At 23.9% G+C, this 20,215-nt stretch overlaps 1 protein-coding gene across 9 annotated transcripts in view; it reads right to left on the reverse strand.

Annotated features, from left to right (window-relative positions):
- Positions 1–20,215, reverse strand: part of LOC117168666 (protein polybromo-1) — a 149,023-nt gene that overhangs the window by 32,859 nt on the left and 95,949 nt on the right. For all 9 annotated transcript variants that reach the window (XM_033354525.1, XM_033355018.1, XM_033354862.1 and 6 more), the window contains exons 17-22: positions 17,693–17,850; positions 15,427–15,599; positions 11,298–11,470; positions 11,128–11,196; positions 532–705; positions 41–163 (exon numbers count right to left, since the gene is read on the reverse strand). In XM_033354525.1, the coding sequence (XP_033210416.1) occupies positions 41–163; positions 532–705; positions 11,128–11,196; positions 11,298–11,470; positions 15,427–15,599; positions 17,693–17,850 (870 nt within the window). The remainder of the gene's footprint in view (positions 1–40; positions 164–531; positions 706–11,127; positions 11,197–11,297; positions 11,471–15,426; positions 15,600–17,692; positions 17,851–20,215) is intronic.

A 20,215-nucleotide genomic window follows, 5' to 3' on the forward strand; every position in this document is an offset into this window, starting at 1 on the left:
TTAGAAGCTCGAGAAAAAAGGGGAAAAATCAAATAAATACCTCGTTACCAACAATTCTGCTAATCTCTCCAAAGGTCGAGTCAGGATTGTTTTGCGTAATCTGCGTTCGAAATTTACTCGAATACAAAATATAGCCCGTAACTAATTTCTTACCGGACGATTTCTAAAAAGAAGAAAAAAACAAATTATAAGAGGTGTTGCACAACGGGGGTAGGCAGGTAGGTAGGTAGATAGGTAGTCTTTTTCTTTGTCTTTTCTCAACGACCACTGACATCTCTATGAAAGGAAATCCCTTCTTTTAATAATAATAAACGGTGCGAAAAACAAAAAATATATGCTGGCATATTTTCTTGCGAACCAATAACAAACAAATGGAAGAAATTAAATAAAGCATAAGATCAAGAAGCTTAAAGAACAAAAAGAAAGAAAAGATAAGAAAAAAAAAACAACATAATGGACAATAAATCGGTGTTTCAAAAAGAAGAGAGTGGGTGAAATATGTGAAAAAATCTAGAAAAAAAGGTGGCCTACCTTTTTGGTAGAAACTGGCGTTTGGGTGTGTGAAAGCACCGGCTGAGCTTCTATAGATCCAACCGATGGTGGACCACCAGCATCCATGCTGTCTTCACCAACTCCTACTCCCACTCCTAATCCTACTCCCATGCTTAGCACATCTGGTTCCAGCTTCGGGATTGGTGAAGAATCCTATACCATTTAGTCTCAAGTTACCTTCGTTACACCTCCTATTTATCGTCATTGCTGCCAGTTGCATTCCTCACTTATATTTTATATCATTCAAGTGTACATTACAAAAAAATAAATAAATAAACAAAAAAAAAACAAAAAATCCCTCGTGTGTGAAACTAAATTCAATTTTCACACGTTACCTCGCTTATTTTATTTCGCCAATTTAACCCTCAAACGGTACACTGGTGCAAATTCGCACCGTCGTTTTTAAAAAGATTATAGCATTTAATCATAGACAGCTGTACTGTATTATCCCCACCACGACAAATAAGTCTGAGCCCCAAGGCTTCAGGCCCAAGTCCGGTTAGTTCCAGTTTCGTTGATCTCTCCGAGATAGAAGGACGACAAAATCGAATTGGTGCGAATCAGTACCTGTGTACCTGTTACGTGTGGCAAAGTGTTGCGAGCTGGAATTTCTGAATATTGTTCTCAAGTAAAGGAGTTTCGTTCGTTTGTCCACTGTAAGTATGTTAATGTACATTTATTTGTTATTTATCGATTTTCATTATAATTTCCAATAAATTTTGCCAAAATTTGATTTATTTTCATCAGATGCATCTAAGTAAAAAGATTTTTATGTAATTGTTGCATTACTTTCATTTTACTTCCTTCATAACTGTAAATCATGCATTTGAAAATACCCCAAACTTTGACCTACTGGGGAAAATACTAGATTCGCATTCTCGACATAAACAAAATTTTTTCATGACTGTGTATTCCTTTAACTGCCAAATCCCGCAAAGTTTAATTAATTTGAATAAGATGCGAAGAGATAACAATTTTTTTTCAAAAAAGTGATTTTTCAAAAACGCCGCTTTATTTATCAAAAATTATCATGAGGAAAATTAATGATTATCCATATTTCTATAGAACCATTAGATTCAGCAGGAAATTTCACACAAAAAACATGTGTTTAACATTTTTCTAGTCTCGAACCTCTTTTTTATATTCGAAGCTGAAAATGCAAAAGCCATATTCGCACCAGTGTACCTTTAGTAGGGGCCAGAAAGGAATGTACCGTTTGAGGGTTAAAGACAGACCTTTCACAGTCCGAATGTGATCAAATATAGGAAACAAAGGGTACTTTTTTGTCACGCTCATAGTATGAAAAATTCGGGATAAATTACACGGTAGCCACTATTTTTTAAATTCTCATCACCCACCTTTTTCGCGGTTCTCCCGGTAAATATTTGTGCTCTATAAATTAAAGAATCAATCAACTCTAAAATTTTCAAAATTATATTATTTTAAGCAATTTTAAGCTAGAAGCATTAAAAATTTAAAAATTAAATTTTCTTTAAACTGAAAACTTCTTAAATTATTTTCATCTTAAATAGTTTAAACACCCTTGAAAAATTTCAAAATCACGGAAAATCTAAAAATTGTTTTACATTTTTCAAATTTTAAATTATTTTTCCAATTTTTTCCAAGCTTCTAAAAACTTCTTAAAAAGCTTCTAATTTTTTTTTGAAATATACAAAAATGTATATTTTCTTTTAAATTAGACTGTTGCTATTTACACCGAAATTTCAGTACAAATAGCCGAATTTTGTCGATACAAATACTTCGTTAAATTATTTGAAATAATTTTTAATGTTTTAAATTAATCTTGAATCTTTTCAAAAGTTCTCAATATTTCTTAAAATTACTCCAATTATTTCTAAAAATAATAAGTGTTTAATTGTTACTTATATATAAAGAATTAATGATTTCACTTACAAATAAAAATTCTTTTGAAAATAATGATTAAAATTGTAAAATTAAGAGTTTAAAAGTTCTTCGAAATTTTAACGATTTAAGGTTTTCCATGTCAAATAATTCAGTTTCAATTTGTATACTTTTAAATACTTGGTTTTAATTAATCGTTTTAAATAAACAGTCAAATATTGCTAAATATTAAATAATTATCCTTTGTCTTAATTAAATTTTTTAAATTAATTGTGCTAAAAATGAAATATTTTAGACTGTAACAATATTTCAAATTTAATGAAATTCTTTAATTACGAATATATAATAATGAAGTTATTTTTGAGTTGAAAATAGTTTAATAGGTTTCAACCTGACGTTTACATTTTTTTTAATAACTAAGACTTTCGAATTGAAACAGTTCCATTTTTAACGGATTCAGAATCTTTTTGTCAAATCAATTACTATTCAATTTTTAATACTTAAAGTACAGATCCATTTTGAAAATATATTTTATTTACAGTTGATAAAATAAAAATGGTTCTTATCCAAAATTCTCAACTTCAAACGCTTTTATTTTTTACTTGTTTAAGTCTTCCGGACTGAATTTAAAATTTTTTTTAATTCTTTAAGTTAAAAATGTAAGCTTAAAATAAAAATCTAAAATTTTGTACGTAAAAGACTCTCGAATTAGATATTGTGAACTAAATGATACCATAATTAAAAAATATAATTAAGCTAACTACTTTTAAAAATTTTTGTAATAGAAACTTCGACAGATTTTTCTTCTCAAGATTTGTAAAATTCTAGGTCAAAACATAAATTCACCACCACTTTCCGGTTTTTTCCGGTTTAAAAAATTCCCGGTTTTTCTGTTTTCTCAGCCCAGCGGCTTTTCAGCCAACTTTTAATCTTCAAGTAAAAATATCAATTTTTAATTTGAAAAATTAGTATTATAGTTTCATTTTTAAACAGAAATTAATTTACAATTAAAAAATCCATATGTAAAAAGAAAATAAATTTTTAATAAAGTGGGCCAAGTTTTAACCAAAAAATACAATTTTTCTACAAACGAGTTTACAGTTTACTAGTTTTATTAATGATTAATCTTTAACAAACAAAAAAAGAATTTTTAACAAAGAAGCTAAACTTTTAACCCAAAACTTAAATTTTCTAACCAAATAGACGCATTTTCAAAAAATTTAATTTCTAACCAAAAGATGGATTTTTTTGCGTAAAATAGCTCAATTTTCAAAACGAAAATATAAATATTCAACAAAAAAGTTCACTTTCAACACAAAAGTTGCAGTATTAACTAAAAAAGAGGAAACTTCAACCCAAAATATTACTTTTCTACCAATAAAAACGAATTTGTAATAAAAAAAAAAAAAAATTCAACAAACAATTGAAGTCACATTTTCAACTAAAAAAATTAATTTTCAATAAAAAAAATATTAACAAAAGTAGAATAGTATATAGAATAGTCATATTGACCAAATAGAATAGTTTCATTTTTAATTAAAGAAAAGATCCAATTTTGATCAAAAGAGACAAATTTCCAAAAAAATATAGACGAATTTTTAACAAAAGAAGTAAATTTTCTACAATGAAAGAATTTCCAATCAATAGAGAAAAAAATTTCAAACAAATTGTTAAATTTTCAAGCCAAAAAGACTATTTATTGTGATTTTTAACAGATTATAAAATTAAATTAACTTATTTCGAAGTAAAAATGAACCCGAAGGAAGTTTTTATTAATTTATACATGAACTATTTACGATCTAAAAAATTTGACCTAAAAGTTAGGTTAGAATTCGTATTTCAATTTCAATCGTTTATTATTCATATTCTTTGCATAATGGGGATTAAATTTGTCGCTACATAAATTAAATAAGGTTCATTTAAGCTGATAACACACTAAAATAGTAGAATTGTTGTTTTTTAGAAAAACATTTTGGAAAAAAATGTCTTTTTTCCCTCTATAAGATGGAAATTCGATCTAAAACGCTCTGTTTTGGATAAAGATTTATTTTTAGTATTTAATCATTGTTTTAAACGTGATAAAACAATTGTAAAAACATTTTTATGTACAAATTAAAATGCATCTTTAAAATGCTACCTACTCTTTTTAGTACATGTTTTCGGCACCAGATGGCGAAATGTTTGAACCACCATTCCAAATACCTCAGAATTTTTACTGGTAGAAATCATTAATTCAGCTTCTTTAAATGCTTTTCATTTATTCAGGGTGGCTGTTTTAATCAACAAAATAAATTCCCGGTCATTTCCTGGTTTTTTCAGGGTTCGCAAACATTTTTCACGGTCAATGAAATTTAAAAAATAGAACACTAAGGTTAAACAATTTTGTACTTGACGTAATAAAAACTTAGCTGCAAATGAAAGCACTCAAAGTGGAACTGCTAAAATTTGAACTTTTAACATTGGAATTTAAAAGTTTTTGATTAAAAAATTTGGTTTTCAAATGCTCAATAATTTACGCGTATAAAAATAAAGGTACTGACATTTTTCAATATAAAAAAAAAATATATAAATCCACGTTATCATTTTCAATGCTCTTCTTCTTCTTCTTGAATTAGAAATTCAATTCTTTTCTTTTTAAATAGTTTTAAAATCCTTGGAAAGCTTAAAATTTTATTCCACAATCTTGAGAAATCTAGAAGTTGTTTAAAATTTAAAATTATTTTTGAAATTTTTTCAGAACTTCTAAATATCTGTCAAAATTAATTAAATTTTTTCTACAATTTTCAGAAAATCCTGAAAATTCTATAAAATTTCTTTACAATTTGGATGTATAAATAACAATTTAAGATTAATTATTTTCAGGCGAAATTTGAGTAATTTTAAGAGATATGTAGAAGGTTTGAAAAGATTCAAACTTAATGTAAAACTGGAAATGATAGCCTAATATAAAACAAAATGTAGATTTTCGCAGATTTTAAACAAAAAAATTAGATTCTTTTCAAGAACTGTGAAAGGCTTCAAAAGAATAAAAACATTTTCTTAAGATTGCTAGGAAAATTAAAAATAATTTTTATTTTTGAAAAATTATTTTAAGAGAATATTTAAAAAGTTTTTCATATATTTAAACAAAATTTTCAAGAATGATTCTAGAAGATTTTAAGAAAAGTTTCCAGAATTTGAATGATAACTTTTTATCTTTTTAAAACTCCTAAATATCTCTTACAATTACAAAAAAAAAAATCTACAATTTTTTATTTGTAAATTATACATCAAAATCTAAAAATTTCAATAAAAAATTAAGCATTTTTCAAATACAGCAGTTAAAATGGTAACGTTCAAAGTTTAAAGGCTCTTCGAAATTTTAACGATTCCAGGTTTTCTGTGTCAAAAAATTGAGTTCAAGATTCTTTACTTTTAAATATTTGGTTTCAATTTAATTGTCTTAAATAAAAATTCAAATATTGCTAAATATTTAATAATTAATCTTTTTTTAAATTAAAAATCTCAAATTGAGTGGGTTATAAATTGAATATTTTAGGCTGAAACAATATTTTAAATTTAATAAAATCCTTTAATTAAGAATATATTATTATGAAGTTATTTTTAAGTTGAAAATAGTTTATAAACTTTCAGTCACACGTTCACAATTGTTTAATGACTAAAAGACTTTCAAATTGAAACCGTTTAAGTTTTACGTTAAAATCTGAAAATTCTAAAATTTTAAACTGGTTTAAAATCGTTTTTGTTCACTTTTTATTACTTAAAGTACAGATAAATTAAAAAAAAAGATTTATTTATTAAATAAACATGTTTTTTATCCAAAATTTTCAACATTAAAGGCTTTTATTTTTTATTTGTTCAAATCTTTAAGAAAGCATTTACAAATTGTTTAAATTAAAAATGTAAGCTTAGAAATAAAAATTTTTAATGGAAAAATGTCAAAAAATATTTACTGTACCTATAACTATTAAAGAATACCCTTAAAGATTGAAAAAAGTAGCCTACAAGCGTGAATAAACTACCCTTTATACCCTTTTTTTATTCCACAGGCCGTATCTTACAGAAAAAATTAATTTTTCAAGCACTTTAAGAAAGTGCATTTCTTCCTTCAGTTTTTTCCCCTTTTTATTACACTTTTAAAAAGTTAAAAAAACTTGCGAGAAATAGTAAAGAATTGTTAAAATGCCAAGCAGCACTGTCCGTCATATTTCATTTTTTTAATTAATTGGCACGAGAATGATTAGTATATCTGATTGAACCTACTGAAAAATTTCAGTTGCAAGCGAAAAGTTTGCTTTTTACATTAAAATTTAAGCAGTTTTTAATAATAATTTTTCAAATTTCTTGAATAAATACGGATAATCTCTAAGTTTTCATGGTGAATCAAGAAAACCCCAACAGATGCTCAGAATATTTCTAACTTGCAAGACAATTATTTTTTTCAACCTAGATGAACGGTAATGAAATAACTTAATGTATGTAAATAAGAAAATGAAGAGAAAAAACTGACAATAACTGAAAAAAAAACAACTCAATATGCCGGCATGGGATAACGAACGTGCATCGAGCCATAACTAATACAGCCAGATACTCTCGAAAAGCATTTGTAATTTTTCATAATCAGATACGAATAAGAGCATCATAAAGTTTCCATAAATTAAATTTTTTCATTATTTTAGACATTATTTTTATCTAGTTCTCGAATTATACGATCGAAATTAAATCACTCTACGTTATTTAAAATTCAAACTAGAAAATAACTCAAAATCTAGCTACCTACTACCAAAATTTTTAACAAATAATTTTTGCAGTTTAAAAAAAAAGAATTATTTTAGAATTTTGAGAGATTTCAAAAGAATTTTAATTTATATGGAAATTTTCAACGATTTTTGTTTAATCTTAATATTAAGAGAAAATTAAAAAATATTCCCGAAATTGTCAAAAAAAAATTTGGAAGATTCTAAGGCAACTTTTTTTAATTTTGCATTGATTTTTGCAGATTTAGAATAAAAAAAATTACCAACTTTTTCAAAAATTTAAAGGGGAATTACAACAGGAGAAACTATTTTTCTTAAGATTTCTAGAAAAACTTTAAATGATTTTTATTTCTAAAACTTTACTTTAAGAAAATATTTAAAAACATTTTAAAATTTTACAAAAATTTTCTAACATAAAAAAGACTGGAAGATTCTGGGGAAATTTTTTTAATTTTTCGAATTTTTCAAGATTTCGGACAAAATTTTAGAAGCTTTTGCAAAATTTTGAAAGGTTTCAAGATTACAAAATTTTCTTTCCAGGAAAATTTTTAATTATTTTTATTCTGGAAACTTTATTTTGAGAGAAAAATGAAATATATTTGAAGATTTTGAAATAAAAACTTGAAGCTTTTTCAAGAATTTAGAAAGGTTTCAAAATTTAAAAAAATCTCAGATTCCTGGCATAATATAAAATAATTTTTTATATTGTATAAAATAATTGTAAGATAATATTTTTAAAAATTTCTAAAATTGTTAAAAAAGAATCTGGAAGATTCTGAGACAATTTTTGTAATTTTTCATAGATTTTTAAATGATTTCAAACAAAAAAATTAAAAAACGTTTGTAGAATTTTGAAAGGTTTCAATGAGGTTAAAAAAAAAATTTCTTAAGATTGCTAGGAAAGTTTTTAATAACTTTGTTTTAAATTTGTTTTAAGACAATATTTTTAAAGGCTTAAAAAGATTTTAAAGTATTTCAAACCATTTACAAAATTGCGAAAAAAGAAATTTTGAAGCTTTTCAAGGATTTTGAAAGGTTTTCCAATTTAAAAGAAATTTGTAGGATTCCTGGGAGAATTTTAAATGATTTTTTATTTTGAAAACATAATTTAAAGAAATATTTCAAAAGATAAAAAAAAAGAATCTGGAAGATTGTTAGGCACTTTTTTTCTTAATTTTTGCGGTTGCGAAAAAGTTTTTTTTTTAGAATTTAAAAAGGTTTCAGAAGATAATTGTTTTTTAAAGAATTCTATGAAATTTTTGAATAATTTTTAATTTGAAATCTCAATTTTAAGAAAAATTGAAAATTTTTTTTTGTACAATTTTCATTGTGAAAACTTTATTTTAAAAGAAAACTGAAAAAGATTTATAAAATGGTAAAAAATAATCTATAAGCATTTAAAGCTAATTTTTTATTTTGCAGGATAAAAAAAAAATAGGAATAATTTAGAAGTATCGAAAAAATCCAAAAATCGTTTACAATTTTAATACATACATTTTTTTTGAACAAAATGCATATTTTTAACGATTTTGTCATAAAATTTTGACGTTTTTTAAGAATTTCGAAAGGTTCCAAAATATAAAAAAAAATCTAAGATTCCTGGGATAATATAAAAGGATTTTTTATTTTTTTTAAATAATTTTAAGATAATATTTAAAAAGATTTTAAGATATAAAAAATTGTTAAAAAAGAATCTGGAAGATTCTAAGGCAATTTGTGTAATTTATAACAGATTTTTGAAGATTTTCAATCAAAAAATTAGAAACTTTCGTAGAATTTTGAAAGGTTTTAAAGGGATTAAACATTTTTTTAAGATTTCTAGAAAAATTTTTAATCATTTTTTTTTTTTTGAAAATGTATATTAAGGCAATATTTTAAAAGATTGTAAAACATTTTAAACGATTTAAAAATTTTTTAAATAAAAAAGTACCTTCAAGACTTTAAGTCAATTTTTTTATTTTGCAGCATTTCAAACAATTTAAAACAAAATGCAGATTTTTAAAGATTTTAAAACCGAACTTTGTAGCTTTTAAAGGATTTTGAAAGTTTTTAAAATTTTAAAAGAAGTTTGTAGGATTCCTGGGAGCATTAAAAATGATTATTTATTTTTAAAAATAATTTAAAAGAATATTTCAAAAGATAAAAAAAAAAGAATCTGAAAGATTGTGAGGCACTTTTTTTTCTTAATTTTTGCAGTTGCCAACAAATTTTTTTTTAGAATTTTGAAAGGTTTCAGAAGATAATTGTTTTTTAAAGAATTCTACGAAATTTTAAAATAATTTTTATTTTGAAATCTTAATTTTAAGAGAAAATTGAAAAATATATACAAAATTGTCAGAAAAGAATTTGGATGATACTGAGGCAACTTTGAATTTTTCGTAGATTTTTGAAGATTTTTAACAAAAAATTAGAAGCTTCTACAGAATTTTGAAAGGTTTAAAAAAATTTTCTTTCTAGGAAAATTTTTAATGAGTTTTCTTCTGAAAACTTTATTTTAAGATAAAATTTAAAAAAATTTAAAAAGGTAAAAAAGAATATATAAGCTTTTAGAACTAATTTTTTTATTTGGCATGATTTAAAAAAATGTTAGAATTTTGAAAAAAAATTCAAAAATAATTTAAAATTTTAAGATTACAATTTTTTTTAAACAAAATGGATCATTTTCAAGATTTTGACATGAAGTTTTGAAGTTTTTTTAAAAGAATTTCGAACGGTTTCAAGATATCCAAAATTGTAAAAAAATAACCTGGAAGATTCCAAAGCAATTTTTATAACTTCTCATCGATTTTTTGAAGATTTTGAACACAAAGTTAGAAATTTTTTCAGAAGAAAATATTCAATAAGCTTTCAAAATATTTGAAATACTTCTAAAATTGTTGAAAAAGTATCTGTAGAATTTTAACACAATTTCTTAATGTTACAGCGTTTTTTTTTTTTAGTTTTAAGAATAATGCGAATCACTTAGAAAGATATTTAGAAGTTAAGAAACAATTTCAAAAATAATTTAACACTTTCAATGATTCCAAAAAATTAAAAATCAAATGTAGATTTTTGAAGATTTCGACATCAAATTTTGAAGTTTTTTAAAGAGTTTAAAAGGTGTTTTTTAAAAAAGATAATACCCAGATTGCCTTAAATTTATAGGAATATTTTAGATGATTTTTTATTTTGAAAAATTAATTTTTAAAGAGAAATCGAGAACTAAAAATGGCCGAAAAACAAAATTCTCGAAATATTAAAATTAACGACTACTTAAAATACGGAAAATTCCGAAATAAAAAAAAAAATCTGTGACAGTTATATTAAATACGGAATTTGAAAATTACTGATTCTAGGCAATTAAAAAATTGTGCAAATAATAAATGAATAGTAAAATAAAAAATAGGTTCATCAAATAAAAGTGCTTTATTTTATTTTCTTATTATTTAAAACTTTTTTTTAAATTGCTTATAATTTCGAAAAAATATCTTGAAGATTTTCAAGGGCATTTATTTTAAGCTTGAAAGATTATCCAAAATTTCAGAAATACTTCTAATCAGTTTAAAAGATATTTGAAACTTTTTGAGGAGATAAAGAATATTTTAAAACTTTTAAATATTTCTGAAAAGGTATCAAATATTAGCAAATTTCCTGCAAACTTCTAATGTTCTAAATATCTTTTTCTTTTGAATTATTTTATCCCTCAAGAGTTTAAATTCAGACATTCAATTTCAATTATATAATTCGTAGAATAGTTCAAAACAATTACGAAAATAATGAAAAATTCAATCCAGATCTCACAGCATATCTATCAACTATATTTATTTATTTTTCACTAAACTCAATTTTTTTTAATTCACTCAATATTGAACCTGAAAGTAATCTCGCTGCATCGGTGTAAAAGTGACGTAAAAACCATGCAAATTCTACAAGTATAATGAGGAATAAATTTTTTTTTTTTTAAGTGGTCACTTACCATTTCAAAGGATCCGGACGCACCGAGAGGCTTGATTTGATTTTGCATTTGAGCGACTTCACTCGACACCTGCAAAGTTTTTGAAACGGTACGAGTGCTCAAAATTCATTGAAATTATTCAAAAAAAAAAAAAATAATAATATAAAAATTTTCCGAAATTGATAATTTACCTTAGCTGGATTGATAGGCTTTCGGAAGAAATAAATCTCATCGTCCGTCACAGCCGAGCTGTGATTGTATTTTCTCAGACCGTCTTGGTTCAATTTCCTCATCAAATTTTTCGTTTCATCGTACGTGGACTCGCAAATAAAAATATCGTCTTCTGGAATTTCCGTCGGGCGACCTACGAAAACGTTTTTTAAATGATTAGACTTTATGTATTAATTTTAACATTTCTTTTTTGTTTTGAACCTTTTAGGTTTATTTAGGTTAAATTAATATCAAAAATGCAAACAAACAAACTGTACTCTCCTCGAAAATTAAAAAATTTTAATCGTATAAAAAAGCTGCGTCATCTGGCAGAAAAATATCCATGAAAAATGTGCTATTCATACATGAATAATACTATTTTCACAGATTTACAATAACTGCTTTTTTCGTCTGTGAAAGTAATAAGGTTTTTTAATGATGCAAGTTTTTACGGATTTAATTCATGTTTAACTTAGAGAAACAGCGTCGACAAATTATACCGTAAGATAATTTTAAATATCTCATCGATATGGAATAGTTAAATAAATAAACGGTTCTAAAAACATAATTATTTTTTTAAATTTGTTAGTAAAGTTGCAAAATATGAAGATTTTTACGAAAATACATTCTTTAAAAAAAATAATCTGGGTACTATAATAAATTTAATTTCAAACACTTGTAATTCCTATGCTTCAATTAAAAATATTAAATTATCAACAAAATAAATTAATTTTTAACCAAATAGTTAAATTCTCAACCAAAAATTAAAAGAATTTTTAAGCAAAATTTTCATTTTTCTACCAAAAAATACCAATTTTTGACAAAAAACGTGGATAGTTCAAATAATTTCAGTTACGTTAATTTTCAAAGAAAAAAAAACGTATTTCCAAGAAATAGTTACATTTTTAAGTTAAAGATAGATTTTCACCTAAAATGATAGATATTTAACAAAAAATGGATTTTTAACATAGTAGTTAAAATTTCAATCCCTCTTTTCTTATTTTTATTAAATATTTTATATTATTATAATTTTATTAATTAGTTATTTTATATTAATAACTATTTTGGGTACAATGCTAATTTTTTTTTTTTTTTTCGTTGAAAAGTCTATTTTGAGCTGAAATTTAACTGTTTTGGTAGAAACTTCTCAAACAATTTGATTGAAAATTAATTTTTAATTAAAAATTAAAATATTTATTTTTAGAAAATTCAGCTTTAGCTTTAAAATTCCAAAATTTTGGGCGACATTTTTTGTCTTTATTAACTGAAAATTTTTGTTGGTTAAAAATGGAACTGTTTGATGTAACAATAATTTTTTTGTTGAGGATCTAACTATCTTTGTTGAAAATTAGCCTCTTTTGGTTGAATTCGAGTGTTTTCGTTTAAAAATTTTAATATATTTTTCGCTCAAACATAAACTACAAAGCTGAAAGATGACCTATTTTCTTTAAAATTAATTTTTTTTAGAGATTTTCTTGCAAAATCATCTTTTTGGATTCAATTTAAATTTTTGGATTAAATTTACATTTTTGGTTTAAAATTCAACTTACTGATTGAAAACTGATCTTTTTTGTTGAAAATTCGTCTTTTTTACAGAAAATCAATCTTCTTTGTGGAAAATTTATCTTTTTGTTTGAAAATGTAACAATTTGGTTAAAAAAAATTCACTTCTTTGGTTGAACATTCATCTTTTTGGTTTTTTCATCGGGTAGAAAATTAATCTCAATTGTCAAAAAATTACCTTTTTTTTGTTTATACCGACTATATTGTGAACGCTGATCTTTTTTCTTAAAAAATTATCTCTGTGGTTGTAATTTTAAGTATTTTCTCAAAATTGTGCATGTTCAACAAGATAGATCATTTTTTAAACAAATAGTTGAATTTCTAAATAACAAAATGAATTTTTTTACAAAAAACATCCAAGTTTTTTGTTCAATTTCCCAGTAAAGTGACCAATTTTCAACTATAATGATGAATCTTTAACTGAAATTTTAACAAAAAGATCAGTTTTCAACTAAAAAGATTAATTTGCTAACAAAAACACATGAATTTTCAACTTAAATCATACTTATATTTATACTCAAATTTTCAGTTAAAAAAAATGTATTTAAAAAAACCGACTTTTCAACCAAAGTGCTTAATTTTCAAATAAAATGATAAATCTTTAACTGAAACAGTGGAATAAAAAAACAATTGTCAACTAACACGGTAAATATTTATTTAATTTTGATTTTAGAACCATTTTAAATATTCTCTTAAATTCATTTTTTAAAATTAGAAACCATTATAAGTTCTCCCAGGAATCTTACAATTTTTTTTATTATTTTGTAACCTATCAAAATTCTCAAAAAGCTTCAAAATTTAATTATGAATTCTTCATTTTTTTAAACTTCTAAAAATATTTTTAAATGGTTTCAGTTTTTTTTTAATTCAGGATATTCAAAGAAATTGCTTTAAAATCTTCCAGATTCTTTAAAAAATTGTTGGAACTCTCTTTACACATTTCAGAATCATTACAAAAAGCTTCTAAATATTTGTTCAAATTTAAAATTATTTTCGATTTTTTTTTAGATTCAACAATTAAAGAAGAATCGCTTTAAAAAGTTCCAGATTCTTTTTCGAGATTTTGAAAATCTTGAAATGTTTAAAAATATTTTTCAATTTCCTTTAAATGTATGGTTCATTATAAAAAATCATTTTAATTTTCCATGGAATCATACAAAAATTGTGTTAACATTTTGAACATTTTTAAAATCCAAAGCTTCCAATTTTTTTCCGAAATCTTCAAAAAGCAATTTTTAATTCTTTTTTCAATTTCTAAATATCTCATAAAATGATTTCAGCCTTTTTTTTTAATTTTACAAATTTAAATAAAATTGCTTTGAACTCTTCAAGACTCTTTTTCAACAATTTTGAAAATCTTTATATTTTCAAATCATGTTTTACAACCATTTTAAATATTCCCTTTATTCATTTTTTTTTCTTTTTTCAAAATACGAAATTACTTTAAACTGCCCGTTGAATCTTAAAAATGTTATTATTAGTATTAAACTTTTCACAATCCTTAAAAAGCTTCTAAATTTTTTTTAAATCTTGCCAATTCAAAAATTACGTTTACAATTTTTTTTAAAAACGAGATTTGTTTTTGACAATTTCGAAAATCTTTTTTAATTTCCTCTTAAAATTAAGTTTTCAAAAAAAAAATCATTTTAAATTTGCCTGAATAAATAAAAAAAATTTTTTTCTCTGAGATACAAGAATATTTTCTAAAATTTTGTAATCTGGCACAATTGAAAAATTTGGCTATTATAATAATAATGAAATAAAATAATAATTTTTATAAATATCTCATATAAAAAAGGATTTAAGTTTTTTTTCAATACTGCAGATTTAAAGAAAAAAGCTTTAAAATATTTCAGAATCTTTTTCGACAATTTTGAAAATATTTTGAAATATTTTACCTTTTTAAATATACCCTTTAAATTAATTTTTTAAAATACAAAATTAATTTAAACTATCCATGGAACTTTACTCATTTTTTTTAATTATTATTTTTAAGCTTTCCAAAATCCTGAAAAAGCGTCTAAATTTTTTTTTTTAAACTTTTTTTTTAAATCCAGCAAAATTAAAAAATTCCAGATTCACTTTTGACATGCGAAATTTTTATCAATTTCCTATTAAAATTAAGTTTTTAAAGTAAAAAAAAAAAATAATTTTAAATTTGCCTAATTACCTTATGAAATTTTTTTTTAATCTCTTAGATAAATCAACATTTTATAAAATTTTGCGATCTTGTACAAATGAAAAATTTTGTTTTAGGAAATTATTTTAAATGATTGGATAGGGCACTTAGAGAGGGGGGAGGGAGAGAGGGGGGGGGGCTTTTAGGGAGAACAGTTAATGAGAGCAGGCGGGCAGTTAATGAGAGCACGGGCATTTAATAAAGTATAGTGAGCAGTTGATAAAGTAGCAGGCATTTAGAGAAGTACAGTCGGGCATTTAGGGAGGTTATTTGATGATTTTAGAAAGTTAGAGAGGTGAATCGATCTTTTTATTATATAGAACCACCTTAATTTCAATTATTAAATATGAAAAACACTTTATACATACTGCAAACGTATTCCCCATAATCCAGAACCGCACATTTTCCAACGATGGCGACAACGGGATGAGTGCCATCAACGGTGGATAAAAATAGTTCCTGTTTGTAGAAAAGTTTTGTAGGGGCATGAGGTATCTCCGACGGAGTCAAAAGCCATGGTCCTTTGAAAAGACACTTTCCTCTAAAACACAGAGTTTTTCGATTGATTAACATTTTTGTTTATTACAGCTACATAAATATCTTCCAAGATAAATTCAGATCTAATATTTATTTCAGGGTGGCCATGACTTTTCCAGGTTCTCCAGGTTTTCCAGGTATGATTTTAAGAAATTCCAGATCTACTTTTTTCTTTTAAATTCAGCCAATTATATTGAATTTTAACAAATTCAGAGTTGCTTTTTTTGTCAATAAAAAAGTTCCCGGTTATTTCCCGGTTCGCAAACATTTTTAACGGCAACGAAATTTAAAAAATCGAACACTAAAACTAATTGTTCCATTCGAGGTAATAAGAACTGAACTGGAAATTAAAGTACTCAAAGTGAAACTTTTGAATTTTCAACTTTGAAAATTGAAGTTTAAAATTGGTTTCATTCAACAATTTTGTATTTAAATGCTCAATAATTATGTAAGCTACTAACACTTTTCAACTGCACAATTTTAAATTAAATGCAGTCTAAATGCCAAATTACAAATTTTGAACTTTTATCAATTGTAGAGTTCAAAGATTCAGTTCCAAAAATGGAAATCCACGTTATAATTTTTAATGGAGACGAATTGGATAATTCTCGAATAATAAAATTCCCGGCAGTCAATAATGTTGACGAACTGAAAAATGCCCGAATAATAAAATTCCCGACAGAAAATTTGACAAATTATAAAATATCCAAATTGGAAAATTTCCGAATTGTAAGATTCCCGAATTTAAACAATTACAAGTTTTCATAAATATGTTTTATTGATTATAAATACAATGTTTTTTTTCAATTCTTTTATTTTAAATTATTGTTATTTTAAATTCAAGTAATAATTTTTGAAACTTTAGACATTAAAAATAATTATTAAAAAAATCATTATTGTATTTATAATCAATACAACATATTTATAAAAAATTGTAATTGTTTAAATTTGGGAATTTTCCAATTCGGTATTTTTATTATTCGGGATGTTTCAGTCGTGCCTTTTAATGCTTTAAATTGAAGAAACAGTCACTGAATTTAAAAATATTAAAAATTATACCATTTTAAGACATGTTAAATTCTAATTCCAGCTCAGAATTAGTTAAAAATTGAAAATTCCCTATTTAAATATACGGAATTTTAATTACTTTCGAAAAATTCCCTGTTTAAATCGAGAATTTTCATTCTTTTCAAAAAGTTTCAATTTCACCTAATTGTAAGAATTAGAACTTTTTGGAAAAATTCCCTGTTCCAATTCATAATTTAGTTTTTTTTGTAAAATACCTCGTTTCAACACAGAACAATAATTTTGTTGGAAAAATGCAATTTTCCATTGAGAATTGTTATTCTCCTGGATAAATTTCACTTCCAACTCAGAATTGGTTGAAAATTGAAAATTCCTTGTTCAAATCCGGAATTTTAATACTTTTCCAAAAATTCCCTATTCCAATTTATAATTTTAATTTTTCATATAAATAAAAATTCATTTTTTTGTGATGAAATTTCATCTTTTTCGGTTGAAATATCAAGTATAACACTTTTTTATTGAGGATTCAAGTATTTCATTATTGTTAAAAACTGTTGAAAAGTCCAATCGGTATATTTTTTGGATAAAAAACAGAACTATTTTTTTTGTTGAAAAATTGATTTTTTCCACTTAAAAATTGAACAATTTTAGTTAAAGTTTCTTCTTTCTTGGATTAAAATGCATTTATTTGATTAAAAATTAATATTTTTTATTTGCAGATTCAACTATTTTCTTTAAAAATGTTGGTTAAACCACTTTTGTTACAAATTATTTTTTTGTTGAAACTTCGTCCTTTTTGTTTAAAAATTAATTTGTCTTTTGTGATGAAATTTCATATTTTTTGGTTGAAATATCAACTATAACACTTTTTTCTTCAGGATTCAAGTATTTTGTTACAAAGTCATATTTTATTTGTAGAAAAGTTATTTTCTTTTTTAAAATAAATAAATAATTTCGAAATTTTTAATTTTTTACTTTAAAATATTGTTTTATTCCGTTAAAAAAAATACGACGTTAAAAAAGTGACAAGATTAAAATAAAAATAAATATTTGGAATAGGTTTGAACTCACTCTTTTGTTGACCAAAGAGCATCGACTTGTGCGATCTGTTGTCTGCCACCTTCAGTTGCTACATACACGAAATCTCCCGTTTTTACTCCGCCAACACACGTGTGATACTGCTCATAATATGTATTGTCTGAGTCGTCTGAATTGAAGAGTATTACATTCTGAAACAGGAGGAAAAAATTTCTATGAAATTTAGATAATATTCTAGCCAAATAAAATTCAAATTCAGTACATGAATCCGATTTCAGACCTCGGACACACTTTCCAGATCAAAAATAGTGTAAATAATGTTACAACATTTAAAAAATAGTTTCAAAGTTGTATCATAACATTGTTCAAATATTGAAAATCTTAATGTTTATTTCGTCGAAAAGTGTGACTTTTTAACAAACAAATTTAATTTCCAACCAAACAGTTTAATTTTTATCCAAGAAAGATTACATTCCTCCGAAAACAGATGAATTGAACAAAAACAACTTTAAAAAAAAAAAGAGTTACATTTTCAGTCAAAGAAGATTCTAGTTTACTTTTTCACAACAAAATAAGAATTTTAAACAATTTATAAACAAAATTGATGTCTTTTAAAAAAAATTATGAAATTTTCAACCAAATAATAAAATTTATAACTAAAAGGATAATCTTCAGAAAAAAGTTATTGCGAATGTTCAATATTCTAATCTGGAAATATTTCATTTTTAACGGTTTTTTTTTTCAATTTTAAACGCTTTGAATTAGAAATTGTATCTGGAAAATATTTCATTTTTAACGTTGTAAACTTGTCCAATTTTCGAAATTTTCTTATAATCTTAAATCCATGAAATTCGTTATACTTATATTTAAAATAAAATTATCAAACTTTATAAGCTTTAAATTAAAAATTATACAATTTCCAAACTTTTCTAATAAGTTTGTATAATTTTCTTTTCAATTTAATTTAAAAGTGTATAATTTATAACGTTTTTAATTAGAAATAATACCATTTGTAAAACTTGTACTTTAACGCTTTTTTAAAAGTGTGTAAAAGATTTTCAAGCCAAATTTTGAAAGTCTGCAATATTAAATAAATTTAGAAAAAATATAAGTAAATTAAAAAAATATTCAGAAGTTTTGAAACAATTCAAAAATAATTAAAACTTGTAATGACTTTTTAAGAATGTTGTAAAGTTTCACGAAAATAAAAAAAATTTTAGGTTCCCAGGAAAAATGAAAATGTTATTTTGAAAAATTAATTTTTATCGATTATTTAAAGATTTTTAAAAATTTTTAGAAAATTATCAAAGAAGAATCTGACAGATTTTATGGAAATTTTGTTAATTTTACAGAAAATATTTAAATAATTTTAAAGAGATTAGAAGGTTTAGAAGGTCTGACAAGATTTAAAAAAAAGTTCTTATATTCGTGTGGAAATATTTAATAATTTTTTATTTTCAAAAATGAACTTTAAGAAAAAATTAAAAAAGGTTTTTAAACATATCAAACGATTTCCTAAAATTTCTAAAGACATTAGAAGATTTTGAAAAAAAATGTTTCAAATTGGTAAGTTTAATTTAGCAGAATTTAAGAGATTCAAAATTAATTAAAATTTTTAAAGATTTCGAAACTTTTGAAGAGAATAAAAAAATGGTCTTACAATTGCTGGGAAAATCTACAAGATTATAAGTTAATTAAAAACAATTTTTAATGATATTTGAAAATTTGAAAAAAATTCGAGTCAGTAAAAAATATTTTCAAGAATTTAAGATTTTCTGACACGTCGGAAATATTCAAAAATCTTTTTTTTTCTTAAATCTTCTCACGAATGTTATGAAAATTATATTTATATAAATTTAAGAACAAACTCATAACACTTATTTTTTTGTTCTCAATTCTCAGAATTTAATTTTGACATGGATTTATTATAGTCCTTCGAAAAATAATTATTTAACAGTGACTATACAAATGTTAAAACTATTTTAGCCTCGTTATAAAGTCTATTTGACTAAAAAAATATCAAATTTCAAATTTCGTTATTTAATTGTAATAGAAAACAATATTTAAGGATTTAGCATATTTCTTGTTTGTGATATATAGATATAATAATTATATTTTTAATGATAGCATTATATTGTAAAACAGCAATATAAAAAAAATGAGTTCTTCATCACTATATTTAACAGTGTCTGAATATTCGAAATGGCGAAAAAAAATGGCTGAAAATATAAATTAACTAATGAAAGAAAACAATTCAAAAGAATGTATTGAAAAAGAAATCGAATAAATCCATTTATTTTAGTAAACTTTGAGTGAATTTAGAAGAATTTAAGGGAAATGAGAAGAATTCGATAAATTTCATTTTTTAAAATATGACAAAATTCTTCGAATTCAGTACGTTTGAAATGAGTTCAGAGAAAATAATGAGATTCTCAAAGATTTCAAGGGATTTAAAATATTTGTGGGTCCGGATGCAATAAGGGCACATAAAATTTTTTCGTGCGAAAACGAAGTCCCCTGGAGGCTTTAGAAAAAATTTTCGAATTTTAATTTTCA

The sequence above is a fragment of the Belonocnema kinseyi genome, chromosome 1 (genome assembly GCF_010883055.1).
Source record: "Belonocnema kinseyi isolate 2016_QV_RU_SX_M_011 chromosome 1, B_treatae_v1, whole genome shotgun sequence".
NCBI classification, from domain to species: domain Eukaryota; kingdom Metazoa; phylum Arthropoda; class Insecta; order Hymenoptera; family Cynipidae; genus Belonocnema; species Belonocnema kinseyi.